The following is a 23,006-nucleotide window of genomic DNA, read 5'->3' on the forward strand; positions in this document are numbered from 1 at the left end:
ATAAATAATATTAATTTAAAATTATTCAATATACATATCAAATATATATTTATTTATATATTTAAAATAAATATATATAATTTTATTTTAAAAAAATCAATTTATTAATACTTAATGCCATTCGAACGCTAGTAATAATTCATCGTCTTTAATATAGCATAATAAAGATTTGACCTTTTTAATAAAAAAATTAAAAAGTTTGATAATTTCAATTAAAAAATCCAAAAGTTAGTTAACGGTAGTTAATTATCCTGGGGTGATGTAACTTTAAATGAATGAACATGAAATTAATCAATGGAATTTATATACGAGTAGTATATGTATATTTAATTTTGAGTATTTAATTAAATATTTATATAATATATTATTATATAATTAAATATTATTTTATTTTTAATTTAAAATTATTAAATTATATGATAATATATTATCTAAACACTTAATTATGTATTTAAAATTAGATATATATAATTTTATAAGTAATACTATGAGCATCTATTTTAAATATACAAATAAATATATATTTATATATGTTATTACGTGATTAAGTATTATTTTATTTTTAATTCAAAATCATACAATCATACAATCACACAATAATATATATCAAATATATACTTACGTAGACACACAAAGCTTTATTATAATTTTATTGTTTCTATGTATGTCATATGAAAATGATAGTAATGTAGAGAAAAATAAATAAGAAAAAAAATATGTAAGCAACATAATTTTATTGAATTAAAATATATTATAAAATTATGTGTATATATTTTTAAATATATAATTTGAATAAAATAATATATCATTATATGATTGATTGATTTTGAATTTATAATAAAGTAACATTAAATTATATAATAATATATAATTTATGTACTTAATATATATATATATATATATATATATATATATATATATATATATATATATATATATATATATAATATTGATTTAAAATATAAAAAACGCTACTTTACATTTTAGAGTAATATTTATACATATATATGTATTTTAAATATATAATTAAATACATCAATTATATAATTAAATATTATTTTATTATTACTTTAAAATAATTTAATCTATTTATTTGATTATATAATTAAAAACGCTCGTTTACGAAATTTTATTTGTACACTTTGCCCCGAGTTAAAAGCGCGAAGGGAAAGATGAAATGACCATCTGGCTACCACATTTATGTAATGCCTGCCATGCCAACCAGCCCAATTGATGTGTGCCATTTTGCAATTGGCATTGGGAAAAGCACTATTCCCACCCAACTTTTAACTCATTGTCAAGGGATACCATACTTGATGAAAAACTCAAATATTTATCCATCTCCAAACCGTCATTAAGTTTTCTATTAAATAGAAAGATAAAATCATCATTTTACTGTTTATATTCCAGTTATATAATTTTATCATATATTTTTTTTCTGATTTTAAAAATAAACTTTTACCGTCATCCCTGAACTTTGAAAAGTGATTTACCCCCCCAATCCTTAATTTTTTTTTTCACTTTTTCTCCGACCACCAGTGACAACGTAGCTGAAAGGAGAGTGACAACCATCGTCTAGATTTGGACGATGCTCGTTGACCTTCACTGGACGACCCTCGTCGTCTATTCTCTAGACGATGCTTGCCATCTAAAGATTTGGACGTTTCTCGTCATTCAGATTTGGATGATAGTCATCTTTTTTGGATGACAATCATTGTCCAGAGGTCATTGTCGTCCAGAGATGGTCGACCTCTGGACGAAAACTTTTTCACTATCGTCAGAAAAAGTGACTACATTTCAGGGGGAAAAAGTGAATTTTTTAAAACTTAATTCAATGACAAATATTAGTTTTTCAAATAAAAAAGAGAAAAATGAGTTAAAATTTTAATTATTTAATATTATTGATAAAATGAAGAATTTACCCCTTAACCTTAACAGAAAATATATGAGTAGATCCAAACAGATTAAACTTTAGGTGAATATTTAGGCTTTTCATCAGGGATGGGTATACTTTTGAGATAAGAGTAAAACTTGGGTGGGAAATAGTCTTTTCCCATTGGCATTTGACAAAGTCTCCAATTCACGATTTATTATCAATTGGTCACTGTCTGACATAACGTGTGGCACACTTGAATATTTGGTACTTGGTACTGCCACTCTTCAAGGACATTTTTAACCAAATATTTGAAAATTTAATCACAATTATTCTTCTTCATTAATTACTTGATTAATCACAATTAGTCATTCATTTTGATTTGTGAATTATCATAACATGTTATGGTAGTTCTCGTGTACACGTCGCAACCATCCACACCATTAAAATGATATACTTAGCAGGTTTCCTGCTCAAAATACATGGAAAAAAAACCCTAATAACACGTGGCAGTCATCAGATGGTTTACAGCTCGATCAACCCTGAGCATGATCATACCCAACTGTTATAAATATCTCAATAATACTGTGTGGATAATTTTGTATATAATATTATTTTTAATTTTTAATTATTTAATTTTATAATAATATTTTATTATTTATACATATAAATTATACGTATAACACTACTTTTCCATTAAGGCTACAAGTTCTGTGTAGGTTAACCGAGGACTTACTAAAATTACGAAGCGAAGGGGTGGTGGCTGAAGTAGTCTCTCTCTGTGGAAATGGTTTGTTTATGCTTTTTGGTGGACCAAAAGAGGAAGATTAGCAGCAGCAAGCCGGCGGCCGGAACATGTTCACGTTGCCGGAGTGGAGTCAGCGTAGCCGACATGAAAACCGTCACTCGGTTTTGTTATCTTCCCTTCTACAGCAAGTCCTGGAAAGCTATCATCTGTACGTTCTGTGGAGCTTTTCTCAAGTCTTACAGATGATAACAAAAAAGATTCAAGTACGTTCAGCTTTAGCCTTTCTTTCGTCGACTAGAAAAATAGTTTCAAGACCGACAAAAACAGTCAAAATGACCGAAGGTAGTGATTAGTTTAATTACAATTATTATTATTTCTTAATTTAGATTATGGCTATTAATTATGTCTAAATTTACTAACTGAATTGATGTTTTAGTCGTGAAGTTCTTCTGTGACATTAATTATTGGCAGTTTCATCATTAGAACCGTATGTTTAATATCTTCTGATTTCAATTTTCATGATTTTTTTTTAATGTAAAATGATATTTTTGTTTGTTCATCTTTAACATATCCACATATTAAGCGTGACTTTATGAGTTTAATTTTTATATAAAAATAATAATATGATATTATATAATTAGATAATAAAAAATTAAAAATAAAATAATATTTAATTATATAATAATGTAATGATATTTATATATTATTTAATTTTCCAAGGTGTGAACTAAAAGAAAGATAGAGATTGTCGTGCTTTTATTTATGAGAATATAATTTGTTTTAGGAATTACAATAGTCACACTAGCGAGGATTGGAGAGAGAACCAATTTATGAGGATTGAAGTGCAAAATTAAAACTCATCGTGTTAGCGACAAAATTCTCGATGAGGAGGTTCGTAGGAAAGATTTGGACGAGACGACATTGAATGCTTTAAATGTTGAACCAAGATGTAGGGCTAAGATAAAAATTCAAATAAATGCAAAGATGTAGTATTGGTATCATGGCAATAAAGGGCCATTTACATAGGAATTGCAAAGCGCCAAAGAAACAGAATAACAATAGTGATGGTACCACTGATATAAATGAATGGGTACAAGTTGCTTTCCTCTTTCTTTTTTTAAAATAATATCATGTATATTTATTTTAGATATATAAATATGTATATATTTATATATATTATGATATAATTAAATATTATTTAAAATAATTTAATCATATGATGATATATATAAATGTATATATATTTATAAACTCAAAAGAGGTATATATTTCATCTTCTAAAATTTCAGATTCATTTTTAGAGATAAGATTTGACTTTCGTCTCAGAATGATTCTAAAGCTCTTGAGTTTAACCGTGTTGCTGCTCTGCCTCAAAGAGAAAATAGAGACAGCCGCAGCGTGATGGCATCATTCGAAACTCCATTAATCTTGAAAGTGTCACCAATCTATAAAAATCTTGATAGATACGCATGTAGTTTTTTTGTCCCTGCTCCTCCAAACTAATTCTGCTGGATCATTTAGATGATTGCCGGCTTCATCTCGAATTTATTTGGTATCACAATAGGTCTGACAATACTTGAAAACCCATCATGACCTCTGGGTACAACATAGTCTTAAAGTGTTATCTTATTGATAATGTTTAGCTGGTTATTTTCCACATCTATGAGCACGTTGTCTTCTTCCTCTTCTTCTTACTTGCGCCTTCGTAGACATTGAATGGTTCTTTTAATTTTGGCCAAATGACTATTTCCCACGCAAGGCTTAGTAAAAGGACAATTCTCATCTATTAATTTTAAAAAACTCAAATACTCACACTTATCAATTAAAATATATTGTTGAAATTAAGGGTACGATAGTTATTTAGCTAAAAAAAATTAAAAAACTAAAAAATTATCACATTTCGTCCCTCTAGATTTAAAAACTAACATTTCCCCCCACTCAGGGTTTGAAAATTCGCTATTCCCCCCTAGGAAATTTTTTTCCAACTTATTTCGATGAGTAGAGCTGGCCTTCCCTATTAATCTTCCGTCGATGGCCAAAGAAGAAGGTTAATGAATCTCAACTATGAGTAGAAGCATTTCCTCGACGTCGTCATCACGCTATTCATCTCCCTAGAGACGTCGAGCGATTGTCTCCCCGGTGTCTCTTTCATTGCATGATTTGTCTCCTTGACGTCTCTTTCATCACATGATTCATCTCCCTAGCGTCGTCATCGTACGATTCATCTCTCCAATGTCTCTTTCGTCAACATTTGGTCTCCCCAGCATTGTTCATCATTGATCATCATTAGGGTTGAAACCCACTCGTGGGTTTTGAAGTTGTTAGTAGGGATGGCAATGGGGAGGGGCGGGGAGGGGATATCAATCCCCGTCCCCGTCCCCGTAGGGGATATCAATCCCCGTCCCCGCCCCGTCCCCGTTGCAGGGATAAAAAATAATCCCCGTCCCCTCCCCGCGAAGGAAAATCCCCTCCCCATCCCCTCCCCATCCCCGCCCCGCCCCGCCCCGCCCCGTCCCCGCGGGGAAAAATCCCCTCCCCATACCCATAAATATAAATTTTAATTCTTTTATATATTTCAATAAATAAAATAAATCATATTTTTTCAAAATATCACTTGCTACAAGAGCTATAAAATATTCTTTGTTATTTTAGTTCAAATATAAAGTTTTCATAAAATCTAACAATATGCAATAATTAATCTCTTCATTAGTAGCTCTTCATGTATGTGATTTAGGGTAATTTTATAATAACATTAAACTTAACACTTTTCATTGATTTTATTAAGTTTATAATTTATTATTTTTTGTGTGTAAAACCTAGTGGATTGACTAACTAAGTTTTGAAGTTGAAATAAAATTAATTTGGTGCATTTACATTTTATGATAATGAAATTCTAGGTTTTTTTTAATATATTAGATTAATAGTTTAGAAATTAGTAAAAGCTAATAATTGATAATTCAAAAATTAGTAAAATTAAAGTTATAGTTTTAATAAATTATAATGTAAAATTTTCTAGAAATTATTAAATTAATATATTAGATTTAGGGGGTGGGGAGGGGAGGGGCGGGGAGGGGAGGGCGGGGCGGGGCGGGGACACATGTATCCCCGTCCCCGATTACGAGGATTTTTTTTGTCCCCATCCCCGCCCCTTTCCCCGTTTTTATCGGGGAATCCCCTCTCCGTTAGGGTCGGGGCCCCTAAAGTCGGGCCCAAATTGCCATCCCTAGTTGTTAGTTATCAACGATGGAAATCAACGACGTTTGGAGGGAGAGTGCTGGGAAGAAGAGATTGACGGAGACGAAGACGACGATAGAGAAGCTTGCTAGAAGAAATTGTAAAAAAATTCCAAACCCTAGGGGGGAATGGCGAATTTTCAAACCTTGGGTGGGGGGAAATATTGGTTTTTAAACCTAGGGGGCGAAATGTGATAATTTTTTAGTTTTTCAAATATTTTAATTTAAATGACCATTTTACCCTTAATTTCAATAGTGAATTTTAACATATGAGTAGGTATTTGGAATTTTAAAAGTTAACGGGTGGTAATCGTCATTTCACTAAACCTTTGGGGGGGGGGGGGGGGGGGGGGAGAAATAGTCCTTCGGCCTTTAATTTTTTTCTTTTCCGCTGATGGGCTTAGTGACTCATGGGCCTTAGATTAAGGAGTTTAATTACATACCATTGCACTCCTTGGAATTCTAGAGAATTATGTTACTATGAATCAAAGAAAGATGTAACCAGCTGATGGAGAAGCTTTAAACATTGTAGGTACGAGTGATATTAGGTTGAGGATGACAAACAAATCCCTGTGAAAAATTCGAGATAGTTAGCATGTACCAAGATTGATGTGAAATATGATGTTAATAGGGCAACTTGATGATCAAGGGCATAATGTGTTGTATATGGGTTGCAAGAAAATCACTAAAGGAGCCATGGTGGCTTCTCATAGGAAAAAAATTGAAACTCTCTACATATAACTTTTAGTTAGAAGATATTCAATTGCAGTCATACATACTATCGTTACTTTAAGTTTGTAATATTATAGAGGTGCATACAAAGGTGAAAAAAATTGAAAGAATTTCAACAAAAAAAAAAAACTATGAAAGTTTAGTCAAATGATCACAATTTGTTTGAAAGTTGTATCTTTGGTAAATAGAGAAGGGTGACTCTTTCCACAATGGAAAGAGAATCAATGGCGAAGGAATTGGAGTTGGTTAATACAAACATGTGGGGACTTGTTCTTATGTTTTCCTTCGGAGGCTCTAAATACTTATGTAATGTTTATTGATGATGTGAGTAGAAAAGTACGACTATTTTGACACATCCAAAAGAAAACCATGGTCAAAATGGGACAAATTTAAGGATAAAATGTTGACGCTATGAGGAGATTACATTCATAAAAAGTTCAAAAAATATTATTTCAATAAGCGGGCTAAGATAGAAAAAGACAGACAAAACTATTCCAGTTTGTAACTTCTCAATAGAATAGTGTTATTAAGAGAATAAATAGAATTGTAGATGAGTGTGCGTAGGGTTAGATAGAAATTGAGTTGATTCATATTCGAAAATTGACTCGATTTGATTTAAATTTATTTACTTTGAATATAAATTAAATTTGAGTTAAAAAATTCAATTCCTTTTAACACCAAGCGAACTTGAGCTATAGAGGATTCAGTTCGGTTTGACTCAAGAGCTAAATAGATGATTTGATTCGATTTGAATTTGACTTGTAATTTGATTTAAATTATGTTAAATAATTGTTAAGTGATATCGTTTTATCAATGAGTCATTAATTCAAATTACGAATTTAAGCCATATATTCGAGTCATGAATTTGAGCCATAAATTCAAATCATGAATTTGAGCCGTAAATTCGAGCCAAACTAAAATCAAATTTGAGTTGTAACGATTTTCATTCGAACCGAAGTCGAACCACTCTTAATATTGGGTCTATGAATTCAAATTGAATTCTAGTCAAACTATTTTTATTTAAGTCGAACTCAAACCAAAAGGTATTTAGACTCGGCTCAATTCGTATCCGCCTCTAAGTGTGCATATATTATGATACATATTATGATAATTGACTACCATTGTTTTTTAAGCAAATATGATACATATGATGTAGGTCACCTATGAGTTTTAATGAACACGTGCTTTTGACCTAACTCAATTATAATAATCAATAAAACTATACGTATAAATAATAAATACAAACTTATGTATAAATAATAATATATTATAATATAATTAAATAATTTTTTATTTAAAATTAAAATAATATCTAATTACATAATAATATATCATTATTTATGTATTATGTTTTTGCACGTACCACATTGATTGGGCTACTGCCAACCATTGACTGAGCTCACTTCTCTAGGCCAATGAGTTGAAGCCCAACCTCAATCTTTTTGCCAACATCTTTCATCTTATATTGAGGTTTAGTATTATTTAGAAAAAAATTATAAATATTCAGTTTATAGATATACACTCAAAATTTTAACAAATATTTATATTTTTTAATTATTTTGGTTAAAATTATAAATGCTTTTAGTATCTTAAAAAATATGAGAAGAGATAAAATAATAGATAATTATATAAAAAAAATTATTCGCTTTAAAATTTTAAAGGAATATGAGATATAAAAATCAAAAAGAAATATTAAGTTATAATAAAATTTAATTTACTTATGAAATGATAAATTCTGATTAATCTAAATTATTTTAAATTTATTTATTATGAAAATTCAAAGTTTGAAGAAAGTGTTTTTGCCATACTGTCACTCTAAATTATAATAGACGATTTCTGTGAGGTGGGCTCTTGTTCAATGGAGATACTTTTAAAGCGGCCCCGTTTTCGTAATTTGCCATGAGAAGATTCTTTCACAAGAGCTTACGTGTCGTGAGTCTAATCAATGAAGAAGATGACATCACCCACGTGGCATTTTGCCTGACAGTTCATGCACTTTTCCGGTATGTCGTTTTCGCCCTTCTCTTAAAATTTGTTTTACTCGGTTTGATCTTATAAAGGGCTACTAAATTTACAACTTTAACCAATGTCGCAGTTCCCCTTTCTTTTCATTTAAATGTGATTTGAAATGTCCTTATATGTAATTTCGTCAAAACTACGTGTGGATTGGTTAGTGAAATTTCCCTAATTTACGGGGGCAAATAATCTTGAAATTATTATATAAAAAAGTAAATGTGCAAAGATCATAGCAGGTAGCTTCGATACCAACAGCATAGTTGACTTAATTCATTCTTAGTTAAGCAGACAAGTTTATTAGTTGACTGATGTTGCCCCCGCTCACAACTCAAAATGTATATAATCGAAACGACACCGTCGCTCCGCTGTATGCACTGACTCAACGTGACTAGCGGTGTCTTCAATTACAATTTTTGACACAAATAAATAAATATTTATGCACATAACTAACCTACGACATGCAAATCGCTCACACAAGAAAATTCCATTTTCCACGTATAACGGACACGTGGCATGAAATAATTGGTCTGTTTTGAATAATCATGTCTCGCTTGTCTCTTGTTGGTTGATATTTTAATCATATTTATAAACCATTTTAGAAAGTTTTTTTTTTAAATTATAAAAATAGCGACAGGGACGTGTGTGCTCGTGGAATCGTGGCCATTTGCCGAAGAGCGGCGCTTCACACACATATTGTCGTCAGTCATAACGGTCTTTTCCTTTTTAAATTCTTAACGTCGTTATGACGTACCTCCTATATTTAAAATATAAATTTACGCAAATTATAAACGTCAATGTCAAAACGAACCCCACAGAGCTATCCGACCGCTGTCCCAATCGGTCGTTATGAGCTGTAACACCGTTTACTTAGACCGTCAACTCGGCTTCTTCCGATTCACATTACAAAGCCGCGTAAAAGCGGGTCCCTATTGAGGGTTGGTCCAGATTTTCCAGCTCACTTCCCTAGCATTTATTCATATGTTTATATTTTTTCTATTTTCATAAATGCGTTAATATTTCTGAACAACAGACACATGTGACGTTATGATATTACCATAATTGGGAGATTTTTTTTTTTTTTAAATAATCATATAAATATCATAATTATGCATGTTAAGTAGAATTTACGACAGTAACGTGCCGTTCAGAGTTCAGAATTGGGATAATTAAAATAGAAATTAACAACAATGTAAAGCTGAGTTGCAGAACTTTCATGGCATCTTCTTGTTAAAAAATTTTCCAATGTATGCTGTATCAGAATCGACCCTACAACACAATATTTAAATTAACAGCTGGGTTTGGATTTTAATGGGAAGTCATTTTATCTATCTGTCTACCTATGTATGTATATTTATGAGTGCGACTTTGAATGAAGTTGTTCTAGTGGGGTCCTCTCTTTTTTCTCAGTTGTGAGTCTTGTGACAGCCTAATCAACAGGCTGGAAAGGAGGGTGGTTGTATGTAGTTGCACTAAAAAGATCTTCTTCTTCACCTCTGATAGCGGCATTCTTGTTTCCTTGACTGGGTTTTCCCCTTTCAATTGAACCTAGTTCGGCTTCTAGTTTACTCGAACCATTTTAGCTCTCTTCCTGAGGTGAGTGTATTCTCAAAGCTTCCGTTTTTATTCTTTTATATGAAAAGAAGTTCGTAAGTTGTTTGTTTTCATATTTTTTCTGCAAGTTTTTAGATATAGATGTTAGTTGGATTGGAATTGGTTTGATAGATCTGGAGTTTTGAAAATATAGTTTTGGTGAATTTGGCGTTTCTGAAATTGTGCTTTTCAGATCTCATTATAATAGAAGCTAGGCTGAATCGACAATGATGAAGATGAAATCAGGGAAGTGGAGGTCTATAGTTCTAGCTATTATTCTTTTTAAGTTTGTGTGTCAAAGTTCATATGCCTCATTTATTCCAGCTGATAACTACTTAATTTCTTGTGGTTCTTCACGAAATGTTACCTACTTGGGGAGAACTTTTCTTCCTGATACAACTCAGTCTTCTCTTGTGCTGAAAAGTGCAAATTCTGTTGTTGCTAGTTCCAATTCTAGTGTTCCATCTCCCGTATACCAATCTGCCAGAATCTTTTCAACCACATCTTCTTACAAGTTTCAAATTGAGCAAAAAGGCCGGCATTGGGTCCGACTTTATTTCTATCCTCTCACGAACTCTGACAGCAACTTGAATTCTGCTTCGTTCTCTGTAGCCACTGAACAATTTGTGCTCTTGAGCAATTTCACTTTCAAAAGCTATAATGGTTCTTCTATGTTCAAGGAATATGCAATTAATGTGGCTTCTGATAACTTGATGCTTTACTTTGTTCCCTCGAACAATTCGGTTGCCTTCGTTAATGCAATTGAAGTTGTCTCCATCCCAGATGCACTCTTCCCTGACCAGGCATTGGCTCTAAATCCGTCAGCCCCTTTCAGTGGTCTTTCTGATCTTGGCTTTGAAACTGTTTACCGGTTAAACATGGGGGGTCCATTGATCTCTGCACAAAATGATACCCTTGGAAGAACTTGGGAAAATGACGAGAAATACCTTCATGTAAACAGCTCTGCTGTTAGAGTTGCTGTTAATCCTTCCTCCATCATATACACAGCTTCTGTCACAACTGAAACAGCTCCAAATTGGGTTTATTCCACTGCTGAAGCCATGGGGAATGCAAATGTTGCTGGAATGAACTTCAACATAACCTGGGTGTTCCCTGTTGATCCAAACTTCAAATACTTTGTTCGGGCACATTTCTGTGATATTATGAGTGCGTCTCTGAACAATCTTGTGTTTAATTTATACATCAATGATGATATTGCTATTGGAAGTCTTGACCTGTCAAGCTTGACCAATGGCCTGGATGTCCCCTATTACAAGGACTTTGTCTCCAACTCATCTACAGATTCTGATACTTTGACTGTTAGTGTTGGTCCAGACACTATGGTAGATGTTACTAATGCAACTATGAATGGATTGGAGGTTATGAAGATCAGTAACGAAGCTAAAAGTTTGGATGGGCTTTCTTCTCTTGAGGATCTCCTTCCTAATACACCCTCTAACAAGAGCAAACTTGGAATCATAACTGGCCTGATTGTTGGAGCTGTAGTTACAGTGGTGTTGATTGTTGTCTGTTATTGTTGCTTAGTAGCCCGAAAATCAAAGACTCCTCACCAAGGGCATCCATGGTTACCTTTGCCCTTGTATGGAAACTCTCTGTCCTTGACAAAGATGTCCACTACTTCTCAAAAGAGTGGGACAGGGAGCTGCATTTCTTTAGCTTCCTCTAATCTTGGCCGTGTCTTCATGTTCCAAGAAATCCTAGATGCAACCAATAAATTTGATGAGAGCCTGCTTCTTGGGGTTGGTGGTTTTGGCAGGGTCTACAAGGGGACACTTGAAGATGGGACAAAAGTTGCCGTCAAAAGAGGAAATCCTAGATCTGAGCAAGGCCTCGCCGAATTCCGAACTGAAATTGAAATGTTATCTAAGCTCCGCCATCGCCACCTTGTGTCTCTTATTGGTTATTGTGATGAGCGGTCAGAAATGATTCTTGTTTATGAATACATGGCCAATGGGCCCCTTAGGAGCCACCTGTATGGAACAGATCTACCGCCTCTATCATGGAAGCAGCGGCTTGAAATATGCATTGGGGCTGCTAGAGGACTTCATTATCTTCACACTGGTGCAGCTCAAAGCATTATCCACCGAGATGTGAAGACTACAAACATTCTCTTGGATGAGAATTTTGTAGCGAAAGTTGCTGATTTTGGCCTCTCAAAAACAGGTCCTGCTCTTGATCAGACCCATGTCAGCACTGCTGTTAAGGGAAGTTTTGGTTATCTTGATCCTGAATACTTCAGAAGGCAGCAGCTTACAGAGAAATCAGATGTGTATTCATTTGGAGTAGTTCTGATGGAAGTTCTTTGCACTAGGCCAGCTTTAAATCCTGTTTTGCCTCGGGAGCAGGTTAATATAGCAGAATGGGCAATGACCTGGCAAAAGAAAGGTATGTTGGATCAAATCATGGATCCTAACCTGGTGGGCAAGGTTAATCCAGCTTCTCTCAAGAAGTTTGGGGAGACGGCTGAGAAGTGCCTTGCTGAGCATGGGGTTGACAGGCCATCGATGGGAGATGTCTTGTGGAACCTTGAATATGCTCTCCAGCTTGAGGAGACCTCTTCTGCTCTCATGGAACCTGAGGATAACAGCACCAATCACATCCCTGGCATTCCATTGACACCACTTGAGCCATTTGACAACAGTGTAAGTTTGATTGATGGGGGGAACTCCGGCACTGATGATGATGGTGAAGATGTAACCACAAGTGCTGTATTTTCACAGCTTGTAAATCCTCGTGGAAGATGAGAAGATGACTCCCATGCGGCAGCAATCTCAGTCACCCTTCCTAATGAAAATTTGTGTCATCATGGCCTTGAGCATTGTTTGCAATATCCCAAGTGAACAAATGAAGATTAATTATCACATTTATTCTGTTCCTTCAATTTTCGCCCATACAATATTCAGTTTGTATTATAGTTGAATGATGGGTGCCAATTAATCCATCAGATATTGTATGTAAGTTGCCTCAAAAACTTCTGTTGTTGCCTTGATTTAAAATTTAGCTGGATTTCAGTGTCCAAATTATTTTTACAGAATTACCTGATAATGAAAAATTTATTGCTTTATTTATCCTTTTATTCACTGCAGCTGTACAGAAAATAAAGCATTCCTTAGTGTGTTGTGATTTCATTGATTTGTGTAGTTACATTGTCCATACTTTCTTTTTTTTTAACAATAAAATTATATGCACCATCATTTTTATACCAACTTTGGTACTTCAAATAGAGTGCACATTTTGCTTCTTTTTTTTTTTTAAATAAGGGCAAAGAGTAGACTTTTTCAGCCTTTCTGACCATAGTCTCTTTACATTTAAGTTCTGCAATGCAAAAAATTCTAGTATGGTAGGTAAGGAGGGGATTGATTAGAAAGATACCTATAAGCAAGGAAACTGGAAACATTCAATCACAGAAAAGAATTAACAACAGTTGAAGAACAGAATACTATTATTCATAACAGAGCAAAATCCATCTCGTTTTTATTGGCAAATCTTCAACAATTATTTTGTAGAACCAGAAGAATGAATTGTTCAGTGAGTATTTTACATTTCTCACTCTCATTTCCTGCATACTATTCCATTTCCACTGGTGGCACCACCATTACAGTCCAACACGCCGTAATCCTTCAGCAATGCATTCTCTTGGTCAAAAGCTCCATCTGGGTTGAAGAGGCAAGAATTGCAGTCTGAAGAGAGAAGTGATGAGGTTCTGTACTTGTCTTCACCTCCCACTACTGGCATTGCCACTCCTGGCTTTGCAGGATTCTGGAAATCTGGCTGGTAAGTCCTGCCAAGTATCCCTTCAACTTTTGAGGATAAGCCACTGAATCTAAACTGTATCTCCAAGTGAGGAAAACAGTTATCAGAAGGAATCTGGTAGTTATGAATTCTATCATCTTCCTTTGTCACAGGCACTATGTTAACTGAAATTTCGGCGACATCTGGGAGGGTGACCAAGATACTGTTCTTGTTTGACGTTCTCTCAACTCTCAGGCTGCCTTCTCGAGATTCCCAGGAAGAGCGATGGCCTTCAGTTATGACAAGTTCTTTCCCATTGTAAGTGAATTTCAGATGGTCAACTTCTTCACTCCATGTTGCTGCTCGAGTAGCCTCGAGAGAGAAGGTGTTGGAATCAAAGAGAAAACCAAGGGCTTGAATCCAAGTGTAGTCCCTGCTTCTGCCTGCCGGCCTGAGGCCAGTGAAACGAGCATTGATTTGAAGATTAAGATCGGATACTAAGCTGTAATGCTCATCTCTCTTTCCATGGAAATAGAACACAATGCCGTCTCCACCAATGAACCGGGGATCCAAGCATGCTGCTCCAGGGCTATTGCAGTTTGGTTTACGATCTGCAATTGCCAAAGCATAATGGGTTAGTTCTTAAAGCTCTTCATATAAAAAATTATATGCTGAAAACATTACAGCTACAATATTAATGATCTTACTTCTGCACTCAGCCTTGCATATGGGAGAATCACAGTTGACATAGCAAACTTTGGCCTTAGGATCGCTTGGTGTTGGTGATGGGCATTCGAATGGGCAAGTAATCTTCACAAGAAAGCACGGGCTTGTTCTCAAGCGACAGGTCAAACTCGCTGCATTGATTTCTACTGCCACTGAAACTGCAACTAGAAGAATGATCAAGAAACCATTGCTGCTTGAGACCTCCATGCTAGCTAGAAGATGCTATAATTCGCTGCAGAGGAACTGGCTCCCTTGGTTGCTCATTTTATAATACTCAAGTGGGATTATTTATTCTTAAAGTATTCTTTTCAACTCTTGGAAGTAGTCTATCTTCAGAAGATTCCAACTTCTGTCAGGGAATTTGTTGGTTACTTAAAATCTTTTGCCAGATAGTTAATAATCTTGGTCAATGCTTTGGGGCTTGTAGTTCTGATTTGAAATTGGCAAGTTGACATGTTGCCTTTAGCCTCCTAAGATCTCCGCAAGAGACTATAAAAAAACTTTACAAGATCCAACGTTTCTCGGGGCCATAAGCCACCTACAAGCACATGCAGGGGCGTAATTTTCATTGCCACAAAAATGCTAAGAAATAGCATTCCAATATCAGTTTATTACTGCTAAGAAATAGCTAGCCATGCCATCTTCTAAGTTGTTATTCTTCTCAGCATTTTGATTGCGATGATTCTAAGTTTCTGCAACATTGTTTACTCATTAGAGAAATATATGACCATCATATGCTTCTTTTTACCTTATTACCAAATGGTTGTCTGGATGTTTGGTTATTATTTTGGAGATGATGAGAGTCCAATAAAAAAGCTAATGGAGTCATGAATCAAGAGAAGGAAAGTGGTGGTATTCTATATGGCCGAGCCAAAAATTAAACTATGAGGAGGGTAAAAATAAATAACGTTAAAATATAGAAATATCTAAAGAAGTAATAAAATATAGGAGATTAATAAAAGTTTTAAGAGTTTTATTAACATTTAACATATATTATAGTAAAATTTTTCAGAGTTAAAGGGGATCAAATTCTTAAATTTTCTTATTAAAATAATTAAATTTTTAGATATTTTTATATAAAGGACCAAACTTTTAAATATTTATATATAAGAAGTTAAACTTTCAATTTTTCTAATTGAAATACCAAACAAACATAGATATAATTGTTTGTTTCTATTTGTATTGAACTCAAAGTGATTATTCTCTTCAATAAAACAAACAAATTTTGTTCCCTCTAAAAAAAAGAAACAAAAACAATAGTTTCATACATCCTGATGTCAAATAATTTAATATAAAAATTTACATAAAGCAAATGACAGAATGGAATCTATTCATATGAGTTTACTGCCTGTACTACATAAAGAAAGATACCATTTTATCACTCATTCTAAACAAGCACAACTTTCTATCTATATATATATGATTCTATCAGTTGGCCTTGTGAAGTTGTCTTTGTTTCTGTAAAATCACTTCTCACAAAATTGTACTGGAGAGGGGCATGATGAAGGAAGTTAAAACCCAGGTAAAGGCTGGTGTTGACATGGGAGCAATCTGGAATGCTCTGACTCAAGACATGAGATTTATCATTCCAAAGATTGTCCCAAATTTAGTGAAGGAAGTGGAGGTTGTTGAAGGAGATGGTGGTCTTGGTTCAGCCCTGCTTTTCAAGTTCGGCTCTGGTGAGTCTTTGCATGCAGCTTCGTTCTTAGCTATATGTATTTCATTGTGATGATTTTTTTCTTTTCTGATGTTTCCCTATGGTACAAACTGTAGATGTGTCAAGTATGAGTTACCAGAAAGGAGAAAATTGTGGAGGTTGATGAGAGTTTGCATAGATTTTCACTGCAAGTGGTTGAAGGAGGTCACCTGAATCTGGGTTTTTCTGCCTATAAAACAACTTTCCGGTTGACTGCAATTGGAGAACAGCAGACTTCAATCGATGTCATAGTGGCATATGAGTCAGAAGCTCAAACTACCAACCCATCAAAGACCACTGCTGCTGCATTAGCCTTTATCAAGTGCCTGGAAAATTATCTATTAAAAGGAGCTTCCTAGATTTTCTTTAATTGTACACAATGTAGTCTCATCACGTATCATATTATGCATCAAACACCAAAATTTTTTATTGTCATGTTATCATCTTAAAAAAATCACAAATATTTTTAAAATTTTGAATTTTTAAAATATATCCTTATATATTATCATTTTTTCTTAAAAAGTGTATCAATTTATGTTGATAATTTTATCAATACAATACATCTATTATATTGACCAGTTTTTGATATATCCTAAAATATATATTATTTTTCATCGTATTGTATTATACAAATTGTAAATTCTACTATTCATGTACGATGAATCTTTGATGGGTCTAAAACCTTGATCCTTCTGCTTTGTACTCCACCACATGAAGAGATACAATTATTGTGTTTGGTCTGTGATTTCTGTACTAGTTTATATGTTGAATAATGTTATATACATTTAATTTTAAATATCTAATAAAAGATTTAGATGATATGATATTATATTATTAATTGTTATTATATATTTAATTTAAATTATTTAATTATATAATAATATATCATCTAAATTTTTAAATCTGGATATATGTAGTTTTGTTAAACCAGCTGAAGTCCACAGAGAATCTGCTGGGTGAATTGATAATTTTGATTGGAAGAATACTTTATCTTAAAATAAGTTCTACGAGTTGAACGAAACCCAGTAGAAGATACTGAACTTTGCCATAATAATTTGCAGGTTTTAAGAGTACAAACAGTTATTCGAGTAATGAGGCTACCTCCATTATTCAGTTGTATAGGAAGAAATTTTTTCAGTTTTCATTTCTTGCAAACAATTCCGTAACCTGAAAAGGACCTGCGGGTGCAGTCCAGAGTGCCATACTCTGTCACTTCTGTGAGTACTTGGTCTGAGCCACTACTTTCTGTTGCGAACACACAGGTATCGCATTCTGTGGAGAGAAGGGATTCGGTTTTATACTTCTCTTCGCCTCCCACAACGGCCATTGCCACACCAGGCTTGGCTGGGTTCTCGAAATCGGGCCTGTAAGTCCTGCCGAGAACTCCATCTACCTTGGCGGAGAGATTGAAGAACCTGAATTGAACCTCAAAGTGAGCAAAGCAGTCACCAGCTGGAATTTGGTACTTGTGGATTCTATCATCTTCTTTGGTTATTGGCACCACATTAACCAAGATTTCAGCTGTATCCTTCAGGGAGACAATGACACTGTTCTTGCTTAAAACTCTCTCCACTTTAATTTCTTTTCCTTCGGAGTACCAGACGGAGAGTGGACCTTCCGGGATGTCCAAGTCCTGGCCATTGTTGGTGAACTTGAAATGGTCAACTTCACTGTCCCATTCAGCGGCCTTGGTGGCCTCAAGAGAGAATTTTTGAGACTTGAAAAGGATACCCAAGTCCTGAATCCAGGTGAAGTCCCTGGTGCGGCCGGCTGGGCGGTGGCCAATGAAACGGCCATTGATTTGCATATTGGTGTCAGAAACTAGGCTGAAATGCTCATTACTCTTGCCATGGAAGTAGAAGAAAATGCCATCGCCACCAATGAAACGAGGATCATAGCATGCTGATCCAGGCTGTCACAGTTAGCCTTCTTCTCTGCAGAAAACAAAAACAAAAACATAAAACTAATTCCACAACAATATATCCAAATACCATTAAGTTCAGTTGTAAATATGTCAATTGTGAACTTACGTTTGCACTCAGCCTTGCAAACAGGTGAATAACAATTTACATAGCAAACTTTTGCCTTGGGTTCTGAGGATGAAGTGTAGGGGCATTCATCTGGGCACTCTATTTTCTTGCCATGGCATCGACTTGTTGGGTATGTGCAGTTAAAAGTACCAACAGCCTCTGAAACTTGTGCAACACCTGAAACCAAAACCATCGCAACAATTACTAAGAAGCTGATTCTGAAGGTCTCCATCGTTTTCAATGGTATAAAGAGAGACTAGAATGAAGCTGAGAGATGCCAGGATTCAGTTTCAGCAATGGTATTTATAGGAATCAACAGCAGGTTATTGTTAAGATCCCAAGTGCAAGGTATGGGACTTGGATCCCACATTGGAAAGTATGGGCAACTAGTGTGGGGTTTATATGGCCTTGGGCTCTCCCATCTCAATAGCTAGCTTTTGAGGTGTGGTTCTCCTAAGGTTCGTATCATTTGGTATCAGAGTCATCACCATATCTCTCAGTTGCAATCGTGCGGCGCGGGTGGTGACGTCGACATTGCAGTGTTCGCACGGGGCTAGCAGGGAGCTAGCGCACAGCCAGCCCGCCTGGGCGCCAAGGCTGCTTAGCGTGGTGGTATGTTAAGATCCCAAGTGCAAGGTATGAGACTTGGATCCCACATTGGAAAGTATGGGCAACTAGTGTGGAAAGTATGGGCAACTAGTGTGGGGTTTATATGGCCTTGGGCTCTCCCATCTCAATAGCTAGCTTTTGAGGTGTGATTCTCCTAAGGTTCGTATCAGTTATCTTCTTCGATTATTCTTCTCTAATGAAGGTTATTATCTTTACTCAAAGTTAAAGCAGTAACATGGGACTGCTGGGTTCTTCAATTATTTCAGAGTACTTAATGGTGAAACTAAAAAACACATGCCATTCCTTTATTCAGAAGGCTACACTATCACTGCTGATTATTGATGCCTTGACAGAGCAAAATCGCCTCCCGGAGGATTGCCAGAAGATTAGGAAATTGAATTTTTAAATGCAAATGTGACTAGGATAAAGTTCATATTGCAACTTTCATAGTTTCTGGAAGAAGAATTCTCTAATAGGAATCACGTCACCCAAGAAAAAAATCCTTAAATTTAAGACAAATGGATCATTGAATTGCTACATGGGGAAGTGTTTATCTGTTGGGCTGGCTTTAAACTGGCTTGAACTCGGTTGCCAGTTTGGCTTAAACTCGTCTGGAGTTCGGTACCCTGCAAATTAACTGCATTAAAAGTAATTCAACTCAATCAGGTATTAGTTTTCTGGGATGAAGAGAATTGGAAGAGCAAGTTTGGCTGCATTCAATCCTCTTGTTAAATCTAAATTACCCATAGAAATGTTAAATCTGAGATTATTCTAAAACCAACTATTTATCCATAGGTGCATGTTCTATAACTCAGAAAAATCTCAATAATATTTGCAGGGTAGCTTTTCTGATCCTTTTGTTCTTTCATTTGGGGACTTAACAAATCAGAAACCTAGAAAATCAATCAAATTTTTATAATATATTTTGGTAATGTAAAATGTTTAAAGTTGAGTATAAGATGTGTTGTTGAAAAAGGATACAGCCATATTCAGAAAAATTGATGCCTCCAGATAGAATTTTGGGTGCTCCTGGATGGTTGGCTGGGGACCAGAAAAGTGAATATTTAGAACTGGAAAAATAAGTGTAGTATAATGGTGATTCAAATTTTGTAAGGGTTTATCTGAATTTAAGAGGTCTGAATTGGAAAAATGAATTTTTAAAGAGATCAGTAATAGTAACAGAGAGATTATATTGATCTTTCTGAATATTAAACAAATACAAAAGTTAAAACTTTGTTTGTATTATAATCTAATCGAACATAGAGAGCATGACTTGTGGATTGGAACGACCTACCATTGTGTGAGTATGACTTGTTATGAAAGTGTGACCTACAAGTACAGGTGTCAAGCATACATCAACTAGGGAATGTAGAGGGAAAATGTTATAAAATAAAGCGAGCTAAAGAATTCTCACAAAGAGAAAAATAATCTTTCCTTTATCCTGTAATCTTCAAATAATGGCTAATACTACTCTGGAATCATATAATTTTTATTTGCAATGAAAATTCAATAACAAAACTGTTATAGTTTTGGATTTGCTGTTACACCAGAAGGACATATCAAGATTATTACGCAGCACAAAAAGGGTACAAGGTGCCATATCATTTGGCAAGCAGAGAGCAATTATTCCAACAATCAGTTGCAAAGAAAGCAAATTTTTTCAGCACTCATTTCCTGCAAACGATTCCGTAACCTGCACAGGATCTGCGGGTGCAGTCCCGGGTGCCAGACTCCATCACTTGGCCTGAGCCGGAGCTTTCCGTTGGGAACACACAAGTATTGCATTCTGTGGAGAGAAGAAATTCTGTTTTATACTTCTCTTCACCTCCCAAAACCGCCATTGCCACACCAGGTTTAGCCGGGTTCTCGAAATCAGGCCTGTAAGTCCTGCCAAGAACCCCATCTACCTTTGGCGGAGAGATTGAAGAACCTGAATTGAACCTCGAAGTGAGCAAAGCAGTCACCATCTGGAATTTGGTACTTGTGGATTCTGTCATCTTCTTTGTTTATTGGCACTACATTAACCAAGATTTCAGCTGCATCCTTCAGGGAGACAATGACACTGTTCTTGCTTAAAACTCTCTCCACTTTAATTTCTTTTCCTTCGGAGTACCAGACGGATAGTGGACCTTCCGGGATGTCCAAGTCCTGGCCATTGTTGGTGAACTTTAGATGGTCAACTTCACTGTCCCATTCAGCAGCCTTGGTGGCCTCCAGAGGGAATTTTCGAGACTTCAAAAGGATTCCCAAGGCCTGAATCCAGGTGAAATCCCTGGTGCGGCCGACTGGGCGGTGGCCAATGAAACGGCTATTGATTTGCATATTGGTGTCCAAAACTAGGCTGAAATGCTCATTGCTCTTGCCATTGAAGTAGAAGACAATGCCATCGCTACCGATGAAACGAGGATCATAGCATGCTGATCCAGGGCTGTCACAATTAGCCTTCTTGTCTGCAGATTACACAAAAAAACATAAAATCAATACCTAAGCAAGATTTCCCAATACATTTATGTTCAATTATGATTTGTTAATTGTGAACTTACGTTTGCACTCAGCCTGGCAAACGGGTGAAAAGCAATTTACGTAGCAAACTTTTGCCTTTGGGGTCTGAGGAGAAAGTGGTGGGGCATTCATATGGGCACTCTATTTTCTTGCCATAGCATGGACTTGTTGGGTATGTACAGGTAAAAGTACCCACAGCCTCCAAAACTTGTGCAACACCTGAAACCAAAATTATCGCAACGATTACTAAGAAGCTGATTCTGAAGGTCTCCATCGTTTTCAATGCTGGAAAGAAAGACTAGAACGAGGCTGAGAGATGCCACAACTCATTTTCTCAAATGTTATTTATAGGACTTAACAAGCGCGTTGTCTTCTTCAACTAATCTTCTCTACGGAAGGCAGAGAAGGCTATTGCCTTCACAAAAAGCAGTAACACGGGATTGGTGGGGCGATTGACGTAATCCCACCCTAAATTTGGAGTAAAAACACATTTTCATTTACTTAATGTATAAATCACATTTTTCTATACAAAACTTATCTCTGTTTAAAAAAAAATGTTAACGATATTGAGATAAAATAGTAATTTTAATATATAAAAATTTTAAAAAAAGTTAAGAAGAATAATCCCTTTACAAATCTCACCTTATTGTCAAAAATATAATAATTTGACTATTTTATTAGTTGAAAAACTAAAATTCATTAATTTATATTTAAGTTAAAAAACCCTAACTACCATTTTTTTATTAGAATCTCATCTTCATAGTCAACTCAACCACCTTCATTTCTTATAACAACATCATTGTCTCTTCCATCTCACAATTGAAAATCTTTTACAATGTCTTCAATGTCACAACAATGTCAATTGCAACCATCCCGTCACATGTGTTGTCAACCAACTTAACATCATTTATGCCAAATCTTGTGATAATATGCCTTTTAAAGGTGAAAAACAAGACTATTGTGGCAAAAAAATGTGGATCATCAACTGCATATGACTTGAACAATGAGTGGCAAGTGGCAACAATGGCTGACTATAGTAGTGGGGGCTATTAGTTAGGACAAAGAAGGGATAGGTTAAGTGAAGCTACATGCGAAAAAAAGATAAAATATGATAGGTGCAAGAGAGAGGGTGACTTGCAAGACTGAGAGTGTGAAATGACTTGTTAAAATAAAGAGTTGACGGTAATAGTGGTGATTAGGGTCAATCAAACCATTTAAAAATAAGATCGTAAAAGTGAAAAAGATAAAAAAAAAAAATGTTATACAAATTTGTTTATTCTAAATTATATAACAATTTTAAAAAGTGAAATAGTTAATAATAATTTGCTAATTTAAAATTACAACATTACATTATAATTATTTTTCCACTAACGTAGTTAGATTTTGAACGAAAAAATATGATTTATTTCCTCTAATAGGTGAAAAAGCGTTTTGAAACCAAACTTTAGGGAAACTGTTGATCACTTAAAACAAATAACTCATGGCACACCTTTATCGA

General features: G+C 34.9%; 4 protein-coding genes and 2 pseudogenes across 4 annotated transcripts; 3 read left to right on the forward strand and 3 right to left on the reverse strand.

The window, feature by feature from the left end:
* The first annotated feature begins 2,565 nt into the window (after positions 1–2,565).
* LOC123195119 lies at positions 2,566–3,120 on the forward strand. The gene has a single exon (XM_044608734.1). The coding sequence runs from the start codon at positions 2,661–2,663 to the stop codon at positions 2,865–2,867; it is 207 nt and encodes a 68-aa protein (XP_044464669.1). The 5' UTR covers positions 2,566–2,660; the 3' UTR covers positions 2,868–3,120.
* Positions 3,121–9,858: 6,738 nt separating this feature from the next.
* LOC123192039 (receptor-like protein kinase THESEUS 1) lies at positions 9,859–13,277 on the forward strand. Its single transcript, XM_044604515.1, has 2 exons — positions 9,859–10,195; positions 10,386–13,277. The coding sequence occupies exon 2, from the start codon at positions 10,420–10,422 to the stop codon at positions 12,955–12,957; it is 2,538 nt and encodes an 845-aa protein (XP_044460450.1). The 5' UTR covers positions 9,859–10,195; positions 10,386–10,419; the 3' UTR covers positions 12,958–13,277.
* A 398-nt stretch (positions 13,278–13,675) lies between these two features.
* LOC123229757 lies at positions 13,676–14,878 on the reverse strand. The gene is made up of 2 exons (XM_044655727.1): positions 14,653–14,878; positions 13,676–14,556 (listed from the first exon to the last, which is right to left on the reverse strand). Exons 1-2 carry the CDS (start codon positions 14,876–14,878, stop codon positions 13,766–13,768), a joined length of 1,017 nt encoding a protein of 338 aa, XP_044511662.1. The 3' UTR covers positions 13,676–13,765.
* A 1,294-nt stretch (positions 14,879–16,172) lies between these two features.
* On the forward strand, positions 16,173–16,726 carry LOC123229830 (phytohormone-binding protein-like). Its single transcript, XM_044655846.1, has 2 exons — positions 16,173–16,372; positions 16,468–16,726. Exons 1-2 carry the CDS (start codon positions 16,173–16,175, stop codon positions 16,724–16,726), a joined length of 459 nt encoding a protein of 152 aa, XP_044511781.1.
* A 782-nt stretch (positions 16,727–17,508) lies between these two features.
* Positions 17,509–18,629, reverse strand: LOC123210232 (annotated as a pseudogene).
* A 1,858-nt stretch (positions 18,630–20,487) lies between these two features.
* On the reverse strand, positions 20,488–21,800 carry LOC123221103 (annotated as a pseudogene).
* Between the last annotated feature and the right edge of the window lie 1,206 nt (positions 21,801–23,006).

Source organism: Mangifera indica, chromosome 1 (genome assembly GCF_011075055.1).
Source record: "Mangifera indica cultivar Alphonso chromosome 1, CATAS_Mindica_2.1, whole genome shotgun sequence".
NCBI classification, from domain to species: Eukaryota; Viridiplantae; Streptophyta; class Magnoliopsida; order Sapindales; family Anacardiaceae; genus Mangifera; species Mangifera indica.